The sequence below is a fragment of the Parasteatoda tepidariorum genome, chromosome 1 (assembly GCF_982258835.1).
Source record: "Parasteatoda tepidariorum strain Cologne lab strain chromosome 1, Ptep-v5.0, whole genome shotgun sequence".
Taxonomy (NCBI): domain Eukaryota; kingdom Metazoa; phylum Arthropoda; class Arachnida; order Araneae; family Theridiidae; genus Parasteatoda; species Parasteatoda tepidariorum.
Window position 1 is genome coordinate 27,267,304 of NC_141755.1, and position 17,821 is coordinate 27,285,124.

At 27.2% G+C, this 17,821-nt stretch overlaps 2 protein-coding genes across 4 annotated transcripts in view; both read right to left on the reverse strand.

Moving 5' to 3' along the window:
* The window catches only part of LOC107442272 (acetyl-coenzyme A synthetase, cytoplasmic), a 47,993-nt gene extending 36,199 nt beyond the window's left edge, over nt 1–11,794 (reverse strand). The window contains exons 1-2 of the mRNA XM_087160632.1: nt 11,749–11,794; nt 8,394–8,458 (exon numbers count right to left, since the gene is read on the reverse strand). The gene's annotated coding sequence lies outside the window, so the exon portion shown is untranslated. The remainder of the gene's footprint in view (nt 1–8,393; nt 8,459–11,748) is intronic.
* Nucleotides 2,436–12,077, reverse strand: LOC107442275 (mitochondrial coenzyme A diphosphatase NUDT8). 3 transcript variants are annotated; one of them, XM_043041585.3, is made up of 4 exons: nt 11,971–12,077; nt 11,749–11,794; nt 8,394–8,458; nt 2,436–5,301 (listed from the first exon to the last, which is right to left on the reverse strand). In XM_043041585.3, the coding sequence occupies exons 2-4, from the start codon at nt 11,792–11,794 to the stop codon at nt 4,606–4,608; spliced, it is 807 nt and encodes a 268-aa protein (XP_042897519.2). In that variant the 5' UTR covers nt 11,971–12,077; the 3' UTR covers nt 2,436–4,605. The 3 variants fall into 3 exon arrangements, with proteins under 3 accessions (XP_042897519.2, XP_071036180.2, XP_042897520.2); XM_071180079.2 differs by having other exon boundaries at nt 4,107–5,301; nt 12,042–12,063; XM_043041586.3 differs by having other exon boundaries at nt 4,107–5,301; nt 11,897–12,054.
* Nucleotides 12,078–17,821: the final 5,744 nt, after the last annotated feature.

Genomic DNA, 17,821 nt, shown 5'->3' on the forward strand with positions numbered 1-17,821 from the left:
CAGCTAACTTCGTGTTTAAATACCTTCTGTTTCAACTTATACTACACATTCAATTATTTTTTACTAGCTCAAAGATCACAAAGCTATCTGTTTGCTTTGTTTATGTTTGTGTTTTTAAAACGCGTCTCTAAAGAGTAAAACAATTTTAAATCAATGGTAATTTAATTAAATAAAAATAATAAACTAAAAATTAAAGTCAATAGATAAAATTTCTTTTTCGTGCAAATCCATAAAAAGTTTGATATTAAAATTATATTTGATTTTAAAATTATATTTGATTTTAAAATTATATTTGATTTTAAAATTATATTATACGATTGCATTATAAAATTATATTATAATATTCTTGCGAATTTAAAAATAAATTAATATCCATAACTTTCAAAATTAAAAATAATTAAATAAATAACAACAATTTTGCAAAAACATTAAAGAACATAAGAATATTATTCAATGAAATTTCAGGTAACTTTGAATTTCGATTTCCTAGAAATGTACTTTTAAATCGTTACTTTTTTTGTTTAGTACTTGTACTTCTACTTGTACTTTTTACTCGTTACTTTTCAAAATAAGAACCTTTTACTTTTAACTCGTTCCTTTTTTTAAAAATACTTGTACTTTTACTCGTTACTTTTTAAAAGTAACGTTGCCATATATGGTAGTCACCTCCTTTACAGCTCATAGTTACTTTTATCCCTCCTTATTTTCTTGCATATTTCATCTAAAGAACTACCCTCTAAATCACTCATAGTGTGATAAAAAGAATTAGCAAAATTACAAGCCTAAACTAAATAATTAATTATTAGGTTAAGCGAACAATTTCATAAGCAACAACGGTAGCCAAACGAGAACGGGTCATCTTTCTCCAGGATATGGCATTGTTTCAATAAATTGAGATTTCAATGCTAAACCAAGTAGGAGGACATGAATTCCTTACATCCTAACTATGTATCTGTATCAACTTAACTTATAAATGCAAGAATCTCAATTTTGAAAAAAAGTCGAGAAAACTGGTTTTCGAACTCATCGATTCAATTAAAAGTTGTACAAAAAACACGAAAGTTATACACTCGGCTAGCTAAAACGCAATAACGGCATCATTAGCGTTTTTATTTAATTAGTTTTAGCAATCATTTAAAACAAACTTAAAATTATATTTTTTACTTTATGAACGAATTAAATTTGAGTATTCATACTGGAGAACGTTGAAAATCGTGCCAACTGAAAGTAAATGCCGCTTTAGTGTCCGGTTAAGTCAATTTATATGAGCCTAATCCTATCAATCACTTTCCTACACGCTTGCCTTGTTTGTTCATACAAATATGCGCGACTTGAGAATTATCCATTGATTTTAGTGATATTTCTCTAGGTGAAAAAATGTCGCCAAATTAGCTTTTATTTTTTTCGTTTTCTAAAGACTTAGTAATTTTTTGAATACATTAATGTTTGTGAAAATTAATGAAGGAATTATTAGAAATTAACGAAATTTATTCCACATATTATTGATAATGGTACAAATAATCATTTGCATGCCTTACCTCACGTTACATTTCACGAGAGTTTACTTCAATTTGTATAATTTACAACTTCCCCAAACATGAATATATTCAAATCATTTGTTCCTTAAGTCTGAACAGTAAATCTACGCTCGATTTCGAGGCAGTAAAGTGCGATTTTCATTTTGCTTGGCCAAAGGGTTACAAAACACAGCCTTCAGCTTAACATTCGCTTTTTATTAAGCATCATGTCATGTGATTTGCTTGTCCAATACGAACATTGGAAATCGTTAGAATGGTTTATATTTTTATATTATAGTAAGAAATACACTTCATTTTATTCGGATAACAGCAAATGTTAAATACACTATTATTTAAAATACTGACATCAGGTGCAATGTTTAGCCGAAATTTCGAAAACAAATTTTAATCGTTAATTTTTTGATTTCAAGAATTCGCATAACTTTAATATCGAGCTATTTTACCTCATTAAAAATAAAGGATTTAAAATTACAAACTTTTAAACGATTGGAAGAACTAGGAAAAAAATTTTTTAGAAAAAACAAGATATGTTTTTTTTTTCTCTTCTGTTTCACATTATGTTTTATACAAAATCTGACAGCTTTTAATTTACTTTAAATTCTACAATAATGCATTTAAATATTTTCATACGTATCAAGACAATTTTTTTCGGTGTGTCATTACATTTGACAAAATTATTCTTGAAAAATAAAAAAATTAGATCAATTTTCTCCTGATTATTTTCCTTTTGTGTAAAATTATCAATTTCATGCAATGGATGATACCTAAATTTTAATTCGTAACAATAAAAAAAAAGAAGTTAAACTACAAATTTCGTTGATGAAGAGTAAAGGTTATAAAGGACAAGAATAGCGAAAGATATTTTCATTTGCTTTGGAAGAAAAAATAAATCAGACATTTATATTATACAAAATATTTTATTAGTACAATTTATTATAAATAATAAACATTATACATACGTGAACAGATCGTCACTACTGCACAAATTTTAAAAATTTTGTTGGTTTAAAGTTTTGAAAGAGAAAAACAAATTGCATGATGTACCAAAAAAATTAATTAAATTATTTTTATTAATTACTATTCCATAATTTTTTTAATAGATTGAATCTACAACTTTTATAAATAGATAATCCCAACAAGATGTTGAATGCTAATTAATTTTTGGGATAATTTTAAAGAAAATTTTTTATCTGTTTGAAATTAATAATTTCCAAGCAATGAAAAAAGTTCATTCCTTAAAAAATCACTTCGATTTTGTTAGATATATTGACACACGCAAAATCTGAATAAAAGAATGCAAATTTGAAAATAATTCATTAAAAATTTTTGTTTTAAAAAGCAATTTAAAAAAGTGTGTTTTAAAAAAAGCATTCTCACACGAATGTTGTGATGAATGTTAAGAAAGATATTTATTAAATTAAAAATTAAAGTGTTCCATTAAAATTTGAGAGATCCAGTAAAATCCTTAATATTCATCAGTTTCTCAAAAATAAATGTATTTTTAAAGAAATGTATGAAAAAAATCTTAGAGATTGATTACACAATATTAAAAGAAATTTATTTCAAATTAATCACTTTTGAACTGGCCATGTTAAATACAAAATTAAAATTAATTTTATTTATACACATGTATAAACTATCTAAATATTACTTGAAAGAGAAATGGTGAACAAGTATGTAATTAAATGCTCAATTGTGTTCTAGTAAAAAAAAAATCTGTATACTAAAATAAACATTTTATGTAAGATAGCTATACAATGGAAGACGTAATGATGCCCATCAAGATGATTATTTATGATTAGTGCTTAATACTGAAATGGGTTATTTTATTGTATTAGTATTGGACATAGTGAACTAAACATCGTCTTCCTTTCCCCCCCCCCTCTCTCTCTTTTTTACAAGCTACAAAAATAATTTTAATAATAGGAATTAAGATACTCAAAATATATAGATCATCAATCAATATTATTTCAAACATGAATAGAAAACTGCTCAGTTTTAGATTAAAAAGATATTTGTTCATAAAATGAAACTACGTTAAAAGTGTCTTAAATGCAAAACGCTATACTATTTCATTTTATCAACTTTAGCCAGCCACATCTATCATTTTAAAGTTATAAAAGTTTTTATTCAACCACTAGTGTTAGAGCAAGCCAGTTTTTAATGGGTAATGTGCGGCACTCTTCTTCTTATCAAAAATGGTATGAAAAAAATTACATAATTTTGCACTAGAAAAATTTTCCACAAACATTTTGGCCAAAACTTTATGCGAAAAATAAACCCCATTGCTATTTACACGAGAAAAATGTATAACTTCACACCAAACTAACTTCATTATCTTAATATACCAAAGATTTAAAATTTTTGCACTTCTGAAGTTATTTAAAGAAAATATTTTTAACCAAAACATATTCAAAACGCATATTGTTCAAGATTTTGTTTAAAAACTACTATTTTTCAACAGGAAAAAGTTAAAAGCTTGTTGTAATTTAATTGTATTAATGGCGAACTCTTTATTTTATTATATGAAAAGAAGACTACGGTAACAACACTGCAATTTTTTTTTTACTATGAAAGAATTATACAATTAATTTTATAAATTTGCTTTGTCTTTTATATTTTTAGCAATTTTTTTAGATTTAGATTTTTTTTGGTTGGATTCAATTTTTTTTACATTTAAATATTTTTTTGTTAGAAATTTTTACGATTATCTTTTTACCAAAAAAAATATTCTTAGTTAAGATGAATAAAGCTTCTATTATCATACTAAGAAATTATTAAGTTATTTTTAATATAGGATATAAAAACTTTGAAACTCAACCCTCAAAAGCTATTTTTTTCTTCTTTTTTTGTGGCAAAAAAGGAAAAAGGTTATACACCCCAATCTATATATTTCAATTTAAAAAGATTATAACCAAAGGATAATAATCACAGCTATTATGACCAAAATTCCCATCAAATTATACTAAGGTAGAATACAAACTAGGTATAATATATAGTTGAATCAATGGATAATCAATAAATATATAAGTTTGAAATGTTCAAAATACTAATTAATAATTTAATTTTAATATTGAGCATGCTTTTGTTTCTTCATCATCGGACGAGGCAGCTTATTTGTATAAACCTTTGGTAAAAATATTGATAAAAAATGATGCAATATTCCAGCCGTCATTCCCCATACACGATGCTCTCCAACAATATACAAAGGTAAGGAATAACCAGATTTAAATTCAGTATAATAAAAGTTTTTTGGATCACACAGCGATTTTAAAGTTAGAGTAAAAACTCGATCAACTTCACTTGGATTTACTATGCAGTCCTCAACTTTAACATCACCTATGAAAGCAATAACTGGCGTTACCCTAAAATCATCCCTAGGTATGCTTGGCAATACAGTCCATATTTGAGCAACTTTAGGTGATAAGCCGATTTCTTCCTTTGTTTCACGCAATGCCAGATCAACAACATCTTTATCAGAGGTTTCCCTCATACCACCAGGGAAACTAGCGTCTCCTTTATTTCGTCCCATTGTCCAAGATCGAAGAGTTAGTAATACGGATGGTTCCCCATTTGCGATGCATAATGGAACCAACACTGCAGCCTCTTTTTTAGATTTCCTTTTATCTTTATAGGCTAATTTCTCTATAGACTTTAAAAAGTGTTGTTTTGATTGCTCTGAAAAGACATCGCTGAAATTATTTTGTGAGAGAGAACACTGGAAGACTCGAAATTGTTCTAATGGTAACAGATTTTGTTTAACCTAGTGTAGAAAAGAATAGAGTTAGGCAACATTAAAAGTTTTATAGTAATAAATATAAGTACTCAATTACTTATAAGCCAATACATGATTTCAATTCGATTAAAATTTTTATATTGTGATAGATTCTTAAATGTAGGAGCAAGATGCTGAATTTATGAAATAAATATATTTTGGGAAATTATTAGGAAACCATACACAGTAGTGTCACATCACATCGAATGAGATTTCTTTTTAATGACGATCAAAATTTAAAACATTTTTAAATAAAGCTAAATGGATAATTACAAGAAATTGAGGTGGAAAATATACTTAATAACATAAAAGCTTCAATTGCTTTAAAAGTTACAAAAGTAGAAAAAGTTGACACATGTCAAACGCTCAAAAATAGGCACTAATTCAAGATGCCCAAAATCCAAATAATGAAAACAAACTGGATTTGAAACCAAAAAAAAGTAACGTTGACAGCGAAAAAATGGAATGTGGCAGAATTTTTCAAGCTTTCTTCAACAATTCTCTCTAGTACTAATACCTTTCTGAGAGACATTTTTAATAGTACTAGTAGCAAATATATATGTTACTAATTTAAAGTAACAGAAGCGCTTTCTGTTTACAAAAAAAAGCCTTCATGTATAGAACAGAACAGTATAATTTTTTTTAAATTATAAATGTAAGAATTTTTTTTAAATCTAAATATAAAAGAATACACATTCAAGTATTACTGACAATATTCTCCCGTTCTAAAAAATATTTGCATCGTTAACCTCTTTTAAATTTTTGCTATTTGGAAATTACTCTTTATAATATCAATTTCAAATTCTGACAAAAATCAATCATTGTGGAATTTTTTGATTCTCAAAAGAAAGTAAGAAAAAATCAAAAGCATTTTTTCCCCCTCCAATACAGGAGAAAGGCATTTTTAAAACATAATTCTGAAGAAAGGGGGGAAAACGTTCTGTAGAATAAAAAATATTTCGAAAAATTCTGCAGTAAAAAAAATCCAAACTTCTTTGCTTAACAAATAAAAAATCTTTCCACAGGAACTCCGTAATGTTCTGCGACAATGTCGCCAAGTCACCATGATTCTGTCACGGGGGCCTTGAGGAAAACAAGAGCAGGTTGCATATTCAAGTGATATAGAGTAAGTGATATAGTAGTAGATATAAAGTAAACTATTTTCTGAAATAATTTTATAAAAATTCTAACAAATCAAAATTTTCAACAACAAAACAAAACAACATTTACAGCAATAGTTGAATTGTAAACAGAAGATGTCTTAATACTCAAGTTATTCAGTTTTTAAGCTGATAAAACAAAACGTTTATTTTTATAAGGTAATCTATTTAAAGCAGGAGAGAAATTTCAGTTTTAAATGTACTAGCAAGAATTGCTGGCAACTATTTCCCATTCATTAAAATGTGAAAAATCTTTTAGTAACCAAATCCCTAAAAGAAGGCAGAAACTTGAAAAATGATCAAAACATAATAATAGATTTATAACATTAAATCATAGTAAGACTGTCTTAAGGTTTTCAAAATTAATAATGGTTTCATAGAGAAAAGATGGGTGACTTAGCATTTTTTTTTTAAAATATCAATTACATTTTTGATTACATTTGCATTTTAAATATCAATTACATATTAATTACATTTTTGAAATAGACTTTTCTTATTTGATTTTCTTATTGTCTATTCATGGAGAAGACAGTAAAATTTTTGCTAAGTACTAGAATGGAAATTATAAACTGTTAAATAAGTTGCATTCTTAATGGGATGAAAAGTTTGTTTTTTCTCCCAGACTATCAACAGCTAATTTGCATCATTTCCAGAGTCAAGAGAAGCTGACATTTTCTGAAGGAGAAGATAAAATATAAAACTTATATTTTTTTTAAAAAAAAGTAGTTAGAACTTTTAATTCAGCATGACGGACTAGTAAAAGCCAGATTATGGTTCTATTAGATGCTAGTTTGTTCATCTATAAACTATTAAATAAGATTATTGATGTTTATGTTCTTAAGATATTTCTCCGTGGAGTTTAAATTTTCCCCTTAAGATTAAATTTTTATTAGTGTAGGTGTTGTGTTATAAAATACTTTGTGTTATTGAGCTATAGATGTTCATGCAGGAGATATTTGCTTCATTATTGAAAAATAAATCATAAATATTTAAATTATTTTTAATAAATAGTTGCATAGTTTTATAAGAACTTAAATATATATGCGGATAAAACATTAGAAAAATTTTAATAACTAAGTTACAGCAAAAAAACAACTTTTTTTTCTTTCCTTTTTTTAAGAATGATTCATCCTTTTATATTGAATCTTAGGAGATTCCAAATGTTTGAACCCTATAGTTATTTTCAGGAATAAAAAAAATAATAATATTTGTATTGACAATGTAATGTAATGACATCAATGTTTTGTAATGCATCAAATAATTATGAGAACTTATTCAAACAACTGTCTTAATGTTGAAATGTAAAACAAAATGCCCACGTTTGGCACGTAATGAATAAGTTGGTGAATCTTTATCACAACATGCCCCTTATCAGACAATGTGAAAAATCATTTATAAGAAAAATGCATCCTATTTACATAACTTTGTCAATTCAGATTTTTACTTATCCAGATAACTGCAAAATACACTTAACGCCAAAAATATTCACTGTATCAAAGAAATAGAAATTAATGGTTTTCTTTGAAGAAAACTCAAAATTCCATAATGTGTAAAGAGCAAAAGATAATTATAGAAAATGATTGAAATTATATTATTGATAAATAAATAGGTTGTTAAAAAAAGTGCTTATATTTAATAAGGTTTAAATTGGACCCAAAATTTACCAATTACCTGACAGTAAAGATTGCTTGATTGATAGTTTTAAAATTATATATATTTTGCTAATAAAAGCATAAATAAAAATTATTTCATCCTTTTTTGAAATAATTTATTCAAAAGGATTTTGGTACCTATTTATTTATTTCCTTACTAACCAAATATTCATATTCACAAGCTTCATTTTCTCCTGATTTAAATTAAATAAATAAAAACACATTTATTTTTATACAATAATATAATTGAAAATATATTAGAACTTACGTTACTAATCCTAGAGAATAACCACATTCTAGAGCAATACCTTTTCTGAATAATAGACTTGAAAGCTAATAAAAAGTCATAGGACATAATTAGCACAATATACATAAAAATTAATAATCACTTTAAATATATCAATGCACAATAATACTTAAAGTGTCTTTCAAAAAATTTATTTGAGTCATTATTATGAGAGTGAAAATACTGAAATGCTTTCAAAAAGTAAAAAAACTTAATGTTAACAAATCGTAAGAAGAAAAAAAAGAGAAAAAAAACGTAAAAGAGTATCAAAAAGAATAAAAAAAGGGTAGTGATGATAAATAAAAAACATAACCAAGGTAAAAAAAAGTGCAAATACATTATTAATCAAAATAGCATAGAATTTTTGATACTGTAAAGTATTTTGCACAGAAGATTAAACTCTAGTGCCTAGTAGCAGAACTTGTTAAGTCAATCTGCAACATCTATATTCATAAATTTAATTTTTCCTGTCTATGTGCAATCAGGCTGAGACTATGGTAAGATTTATAAAACAGACATAGATTTAATATACCATGTATGTATAGCAATATTTGCATAGATAAAATAGATAGGAATTATGAAACAGGCCGAGACTAGTGTAAGATTTATATATCAGATATAGATTTAATATAACATGTATATATAGCAATATATGCATAGATAAAATAGATAGGAATTATGAAACAATGCACAGTGTTTTTACTAAAGCGCGATAATGCGAGAATCTCGCTTATTTTTTTCTTTTCTCGCATAAAAAAAATTATTAACGATTATTATTATAAGAAGATCGCACACTCTATTAATTATTTTCAAAATTCGCGAATTTTGGAGAAAAAAAATTAGTCTTCTGCCATTTTTAATAAAATCCGTTTCACTTTTCTTCCTTGATCTTTCATTATTTTTAACATCGATCCTTGTTATCTAGCTTCCCTATTTACCAGTATTGTTCAGAACCAGTGTGAACAGCAGAACACAATGTCCCCCCCCCCCCCAAATGACGGAACACCTTTCAGAACAAATTTCTCTGCAACCATGTGTTCACCGAAGGTAAGATTTCTTCATGTAAGATGTTTAAATTTTTTTCAATGCTACAAATTTACTTAGTGATTCCGAATTGTTCAGCGTCTGTTGCAAGGTCATTTAGCACTTGAAACCGAATTAAGACAAAATATCGTATACAAATGACTGATAAACATTTGAGCAACCTAATGAGAAAAGCTGATGAAAAAGTAGATATAGAACGTTTTCTATATGATGATGCAGCAAAAATATTCAATGTTTTAAAATATTAGAAGATGTTAAAAATGAATTATAATTAAAGAAATATTTTTTTCCAAGTCTAATTTGTGCTTTTTAATTTTTAGAAATCTCACTTAACTTTTTGAGATCTCACCCTGTTTTTGAGAAAGGGTGAGATCTCAAAAAGTTAAGTGAGATGAAATGACTTTGGGTATGAGAAATTCTCTCTCATTTTTTTCTGTAATGAAAACACTGAATGCATGTAGTTTAACTAATTTTAAATTTTATACATTAATAAAAAAATCTAATAAATCCTATAGAGAAATGGTCCAACCAAATCATAAAATTTTAAATTAACCCTTAATGGTCTGGAAAGTATTTTAAGTTTACTTCCACCGGGTCCAAGTTATTTCTCTTATAAAGAGAAACGGTAGATTTAACATTCTAATTTCAAAGAAAATGAATTGCTATCAATTAATTGTAAATATAATAATTAATTATAAGGTTAATTGCATAATAAATTATAATTAATGAATTGTATCTGGCAACAATAAGTGCAATAAAAATTATAAAATTGATTTTCCACCATATATGAGACAACAGTAAGTAAAAGTCCTGTGCTGCTTATATGGTTGCATTGGTCCGTTAAGGGTAAACTAAAAATCAACTTAATAAATAGAAAATCATCAGAGACTTTCGAAAATGAAATTGAACTTTTACATCAGCAGATAATTTTAGTTTAAGATTTTAAATATTTTAGGACAGTTCAGAAAATGTTTAAACTTTTTTTAAAAAATCTATCAGCAGATGTCATAGAAATGTACTGTACTTACTGCTGTGCTCCACGGTTTTCAAAAACAGGCTCTAATGTAGCATCAAAAAGTGTATAATTTTATAAACATTTTTACAAAATTGTGCTTCTTACATCAGTTTTTTTATATATTGAAAAAAGAGGACAGTAATTTAAAAAATTAAAAAACGAAGCTCACTATGCTAACAAACAAAAAATTCTGCTCATGAGAAAAAGTTTTGAAACTTATAAAATAAAAAAAAATCTTATCTTTATAGAATTTATTTTTATGTCTCATATTGTTTTACTTTCACTAAGTGTGAAAAAAAGAATTTTGTTAACAAGTTAATCAATTTATACTAAATTACCTTGAGTAAATGTATAAATTAAAAAACAATTTCTTTAAACACAATGATTTAATTGTGTTTGTTTAAACAAAGAGATATTTAAGAGACAACAGATAATTTCAAAAAGAATTTTTTTCATACAATTTATTGTTAATCTCTACAACGACAGTTTGATTTTCTTATTTCTTACTTTAAGCAATAAGTATTAAAAAAAAATTATTCTTTGCCAGATAAAGTAATTAACTTTTAAATAAATAAGGCCAAAAAATCTACGGCAAAAATTTTATAGACTGCCAAAAAAAAATGTATGAATAATTAATTTTATAAAACTTTGAAAAAATAGGCAAAAGAAAATTCCACAGATTTCTATCAGCATTTTATACAAAAAAAAAAAGTTTATAGAAATAAAATATAAATATATAGAACAAACAATACAGTTGAGTTAGATTAATGTGAATTTCTTTTAACTTCAACAAATTTGAGATTACCCATCAGATTTTATACAAATACAGAGTCTGCTGTAATTAATGGAATTAGCTGCTTCTTGTTATCAAAAATTTCCAAAAAAAGGATCATTTATAAATGATAACAATCTAAATCTCTTAAAATTCAGATAACATTTAAATTCGGATGTAAGCATCATACTTACTCTGTAATTTATCGAAATTTATTAAAATTGAGATAGTGCCTTTTTGCAGGAGGTTCTGAAATGCCCAACAGCAATGTTTTGCATCTTTTTTTTAAACAATGTAGAATTAATATAAAATGCGAATTAATTTTACTATTAAGAAAACATGAACTATTTAAAGCGTCAAAAAATTTCCCGTATTCCTTCGTGTTCATGCTACAAAAAAACTGCAGGAACAAAAGTAATATATGAATATATAAATAAATAATAGTAATATATAAATAAAATCCACAAGACAAGAAAAACTCCAGAGAAAATTTAAAACTAACTAACCTTTATAATTTAGTTTAGAAGAGGAGACACATACGTGGCCGAACATCTGAAAAATAAGATAAGGTTAATAACTAACTGTGCTTTATTAATAAAGTTATTTATTTAAGTAATTGTTATGCAAAATATTTTTAAAGTTAAAATGTCTTACGGCTTCTAAAATTCAATTTGGATTGCTCTTAAATAAATATGATTATGGATTTAAACAAAAAACACTAAGCTTACTTGCTAAAAGATTATAATTATATTAAATATCACAAATACAGTCGTGAGGAGGCAATATTTATTTTGTTTACTTTTATTCATGGGGTATGTCACTCTCTTTGGAACCTTATGCTTTGAATATTTGCAGCTTATAGCTTGCAAAGTGGATGTTGAAATTTTATTGATACAGATGGCGTTTTACAAATGCCTTCGCAGTAGTACCTTACTACTTCGTACTAGAGTTGTCGTCAATACACTGTGCAGCTTTCACAGTGTATTGGTGAAGTCTGGAAACATCTTTAATGATGTTTCAAAGGCATGGCATCGCGATTTTGATTATATAGAAAGGGGATAGCTCTCCCGCTACCATTTTGGTATCCCGACAACCTATACGCAAAATCGGACATTTCACGGCAGAGCAGTTTAACGAGGACCGATATCGAGTATCCTCAGTCCCTTATAGTAATCTGATCTAACTAGGAGCTGCTGGTGATGCTTGGAACTTTGTCTTTACGATCAGTCCACTGTTGTTCAGCAATGTCCGGAGTAATATGTATAATTTTAAATTTGGATTCAATAATGCCCTTAACAAGCCCTTAATAAAGTAAGTATTGAGAAATTTTTGCAATATTTTTCGAATAATCTAAATGCGAAAAACATTGTGAAATGTTAAAACATACTACATTCAATTTTCCATCTAAACAAAACAAAGGAGGTTCTAAACATGGAACCGGTATTCGTGTAAACTCCAGCAACCAAATTTGTCACTTCAACATAATTAATAGTTAAATTGTTGTTGTTAATTTACATCGCAGTAGAGTTGCACAATGGGCAGGGACTGATTTACAGGAGGGCATTCGGGGCACGTGCCCGGGGCCCCCAACATTTGAGGGGCCCCCTTTCCCAATAAATGATCTTTTACATTACATGGCCAATACAAAACCTTATGTAGAAGATCCCTTTGAAAGAAATTTTCGAATGTTGATGATTACTTTTATCAGACTTCAATTACTTTTATCAGATTTCGGTACAAATATCTTGTTTCCTTCATAATTTTTAACATTCTAGCCATAACCTCTAGATATATTTATTAAATTTTTGTATTTTTTTTAGCAATTTCACTAAATTAAATTCTGAATATCTGGGGGACGTACTTCTAAATAAGGTTTCATGTTAGTACTTGCAATTTTTATGGTCTGAAAAATACTTTTTCAATATTAAGTTTAAGACCTTGCATGTTAACTAAAATTTATCGGCTCTTTAGCTGGGGCCCCCAAATTCATCTGTGCCCGGGGCCCCCAAATCTGTAAGTCGGTCCCTGACAATGGGCTATTGGCGACGGTCTGGGAAACATCCTGGAGGATGATCCGAAGACATGCCATCACAATTTTGTTCCTCTGCGGAGGGGATGGCGCCCCCGCTTCGGTAGCCCGATGACCTGCACTCAAAGTCGAGCACTTTACGGTAGCACAGTTTAACGAGGACCAATACCGCACACTCTCTGTCCCTACGCAGATTGATCCAAGTGGTCAGCCGCCCGCACACTGACCGTAGCCAGTGATGCTTGACTTCGGTGATCTGCTGGGAACCGTGTCTTAACGATCAGTCCACTGCGGGACCGTTAGTTAAAGTTAAAACATTTTATTAATAATTGGGGTAAAAGTTATCTTTGGAATTGAAATCAGAAATAAATATTTATAGAAATTAAAATTTGAACAAAAAAAGAGCAACTATAAGCATTGAAATTATCAGAGAGAAACGCAAGTTCCATCTTTATCGTTGAAACCAAATTAATTTTAAATAGGCTACTCGTGAATGGTGGAGCCTTATAAATGGTTCGTTTTCAAAACTAAACATTTGCTTTTTCTTTATAGAGAGACGAAACGTTAAACCTGTTCTATTATTCAATCATAGAAACATATCAGTTCTAGGAGAAAGAAGCTCTCAGTTTTTATTTAGTTGGGCAGAGCAGCTTTGAGCTTGAACAAAAATGGGGCAGATATTTATGTTTTAGCTAAAAATTTAGATAACAGTTAATGTTAAATTACATTTAAAAAATAATAAAAAAAAACACGCATTGATAATTGATATGATCCTCAGTGTTAATTTAAATTTCCAAATGGTTATTTAAAAAAAAGAAGAAAAAACACACACACACACAAAATTATTGAAAAAATAATTTTAAACAGGTACTATATCTTATTTTTTTTAATGTTTTACTTGAAATAATTAGCGCTTCACGCTCTTGTGCCACGTGTTCCGGGTTCAGTCCTCGGACCGGGCAAAGTTGACTCAGTCTTCCATCCCTTCATTGGGTCGATAAAATGAGAACCAAGTTTGCTTGTAGACTAAAAGCTGAGGGTTCTGCGTTCGGCTGACCACCCAACAAGATCACCTGCTCCAGCAGCCCAAGGTCAAGGAAACTGAGTTGGTAGCAGTAGTCCTTGGCCCTCTATGTGGTTCTGCGTTCGGCTGACCACCCAACAAGATCACCTGCTCCTGCAGCCCTCTATGTACGGACTATCTCACCACTGAATTTAGTATGGTTTATTTAAAATAATAGTTCTTTGCAGTAATGTACAACAATAATTCAGAGGTTAGACAATTAAAATTTAGCAGCATAAATTGCATTACTTCAGTAGACAGCAGCTCAAAAACTTTGAAATCGAAAATTACAAAAACAAATAGAAAATACATAATTTTTTTTTTTTAATAATAAAGCTAAATTACGAATAGGACAAATATTTAAATAATTTATTTATACAAATATTTTTTATCAGCTATATTTCAATTAAACTAATTTCTTTTTTTTAAAGATATTATATAAATTACTAAATTAATCACAATTACTAAGTCAGCTGATGTTGTCGAATTTCTTTTTACTTAGGTTTCCTTGTTGTAATTTTATTGCAACTTCCATAATTTTTCTCTCTATTTATAACCAAACAATTCTAAATACTTTTATTTGCATACTTAATTTCACTTTTTCTTCCCTAAAAGTGAAATTTGAATATATAGGAGTTTATAGATTTATGAAATAATTATTAATAAAACTTACACATCGAATTGCTTAAAACAATTTAAAAATTTCCATACCGAATTATTGTTTTCCCCCAACTACTATTCCTAGAAACAACTATAAGGGAATAAAATGTCATAATCACAGTTTGCAAATAGAAAAGAAGGGATAAATAGATTTGCAATAGATTAGTAGTTAGAAAGAAAGTCTTAATTATATAATTTATGTATATTTAATAAATGCTTCTCAAAAAAGAATTTAAATACATAGTTTTGTTCCCTAGAAAATTAACTTTTAAAACTTTAAAAAAAGAAAAATAAATTTTATAACTTTTATTAAAAGTGCAGTGTGATTCAACTTAACAATCTTCAGCTTACGTATAATTAAAAATTAGATATTTGATATCACAATTGTGACCTTTTATTAATTTGAATATGGATAATTTTAAGTGGCTGTAATTCTTCAAAAAAATTTCTAGTTATGGCCAAGTTCAATAATTTCCCCGCAATTTTGGTTAGTTCAATGTTTTCCAGGGGAAAACTGATTGCTTTCTGAACTTGTAAAAAAATTAATATGTAAGCACACTTTAAATAGATAAACTTCTAGTAAATGGGCAAACAGTTCACATTTAATTTAATGTAGAATAATTGTGGTGAAAATAAAAGAGTTAGATGCTAGTAAAATACTAAGCAAAGCATGCAAACATGGAAAAAAGTAGTCTACACTATAATTCTAAACTCATTCCATAAATCAAAATTTTAGTATTCAAAAAATCTTAGTAAATGTCCTAGTTTATCTGAGCAATGGAATGAATTTTCTTTTAATTATGATAAGTATATGAAGATTACTGAAAATAACATCATCCAAGAAGTTATTGAAAATATTGCGAAAAACCTTTCAGATAAAGACAGTAGAAAAATTCTGGATGTGAACATGAATGATTCCATCTGTAATTCTTCAAAAACGTAAAAATTGATTTCAGCTCTGAGGAGGTTTACTGATTCTTAAACTTGTTAAAGGATGTTATATTCAGTAAGTACTCTATAGACAGAGCTGATTACAAGGACATATTCATCATAATCAAAAGAAACTTTGTCTCAGGCCTTGAATAGAAGGCAATTATATTGAAGAGTTTATAAATAACATAAAAGGAAACCTGAACTTCAAAAAAAAAATGCTTTTTAACTTTGTTCAAAAAAATATTAAAAAAATTATTTTTAGGAAAAAAGAAATGAAAGTAATTAATGTTATAGAATAAAAAATTCCTCTGATAAAATTAAAAATATGTAATAACTTGATTTTATAAAAAATAAAAAGACTACCTGTGCAAAACTTCAAAAGCAGATCTAGTCTTTTACTTATAGAAATATTTGTTATTATTACACTTAGGAAAAATTAAGTAATTATTAATTCCTTAAAATTAAATTTCTTATGGCTTCCAAAAGTCAACTTGTTTTTTGTGGTCTTCCTCCTCTTAACTAAGGCTGTGCAATATTATTAATAGAATTTTTTTAAAATAAAACAAGTCATAAACTGAGATCTCTTGAACTTTTCCAGGTACTTAATGCTTAACAAGTTTTATAAAAAATAGTTATTCAATGCATGAAGTAGAAAAATTATAATGTATGAGGTAACAAATAAGTTCTCTATTTGCAAAGCTTATGATAGCAGCAGCAAGAATAATTTGTTTTTGTTAATTTTTGGTAAAAATAAATTATAGACATCAGTCACTTTTATTAAGCTACAATAGCTTTTTTCACAAAAGTTATAAAAAAAATTTGCATAGTGTTTAAATAAAATTGCAACTTGACTACTCATACATAAAATAATATATCAGATTTAAATAATCTAAAGATATATGCAGAAAATTATGATGTGAAAAAGCTTTGGAAATTTGTGTACTATATTAGATCAAATGAGTGTAGCTTTACATAAAATTTCTTTTTTGTGGGTTTCGAAATGCAGCTAACAATCTTGTCAGCAAAAAATAATTTCATTATTTAAATTCTGTTTAAAATATGTAGATTTTGAACACCAAAAGATATATAAGGTGTTCCTTAATCACCATTCTTCCTATATATTTCGGGAATGTATTTCTATAAAGAGTTAAAAACAACTTAAATAACAATAGTGGCAATTTAAGTGAAATTTTTTTAAAAACAAATCTGATGAATCAGTCACGATAGACCATTCTAAAAGTGAAATTAAAATTGCCAAAACCAGTGCTCTTGTATGAATTTAAAAAGCCTTCATACTTCTAACTCTAAAACTTTTAGTAGAAGGGTCTTTAAATTCATTAAAAATAAAAGCAATAATCATTGCTAATGAGTTGAAAATTTCATGCACTTCAAGTTAGTTGCAGTTTGCATTTTTTTACTTCAAATTTTAGATTTTATTATGACTGTTTCTTTTGTGTCCTACACTATGCATATAATATTAATTTATTTACAAGAAGGATTATGAAATACATGACATTGTTAGCATTTAGAGAATAAACTGAATAAATATTACAACAATGGCTAGTTAAGAATCTATTGTTACATACCTATAAAAACTCTTTTATAGGCAATAAATGTGAATATTACTTAGCTGTTTCATAGAAACTTGACGGAAAAAAATATCGTAATGGTAATGAGACTTTTCAAAAGTATTCCATTATTGATATTGCAATTATAAAAATATTTAATAAACTGTATTTATTTCTAAATATTGCAGAATATTACTTTTCAAGAACTAACTCAAATTATCTTGAGCAAAAACTGAATACCAAAAATAAATATTTTAATTGAAAATTGAACTATTTTTTAAGCTATAGTTAATGAATTTTTTTAATGTAAAAATTATAAAATAAAC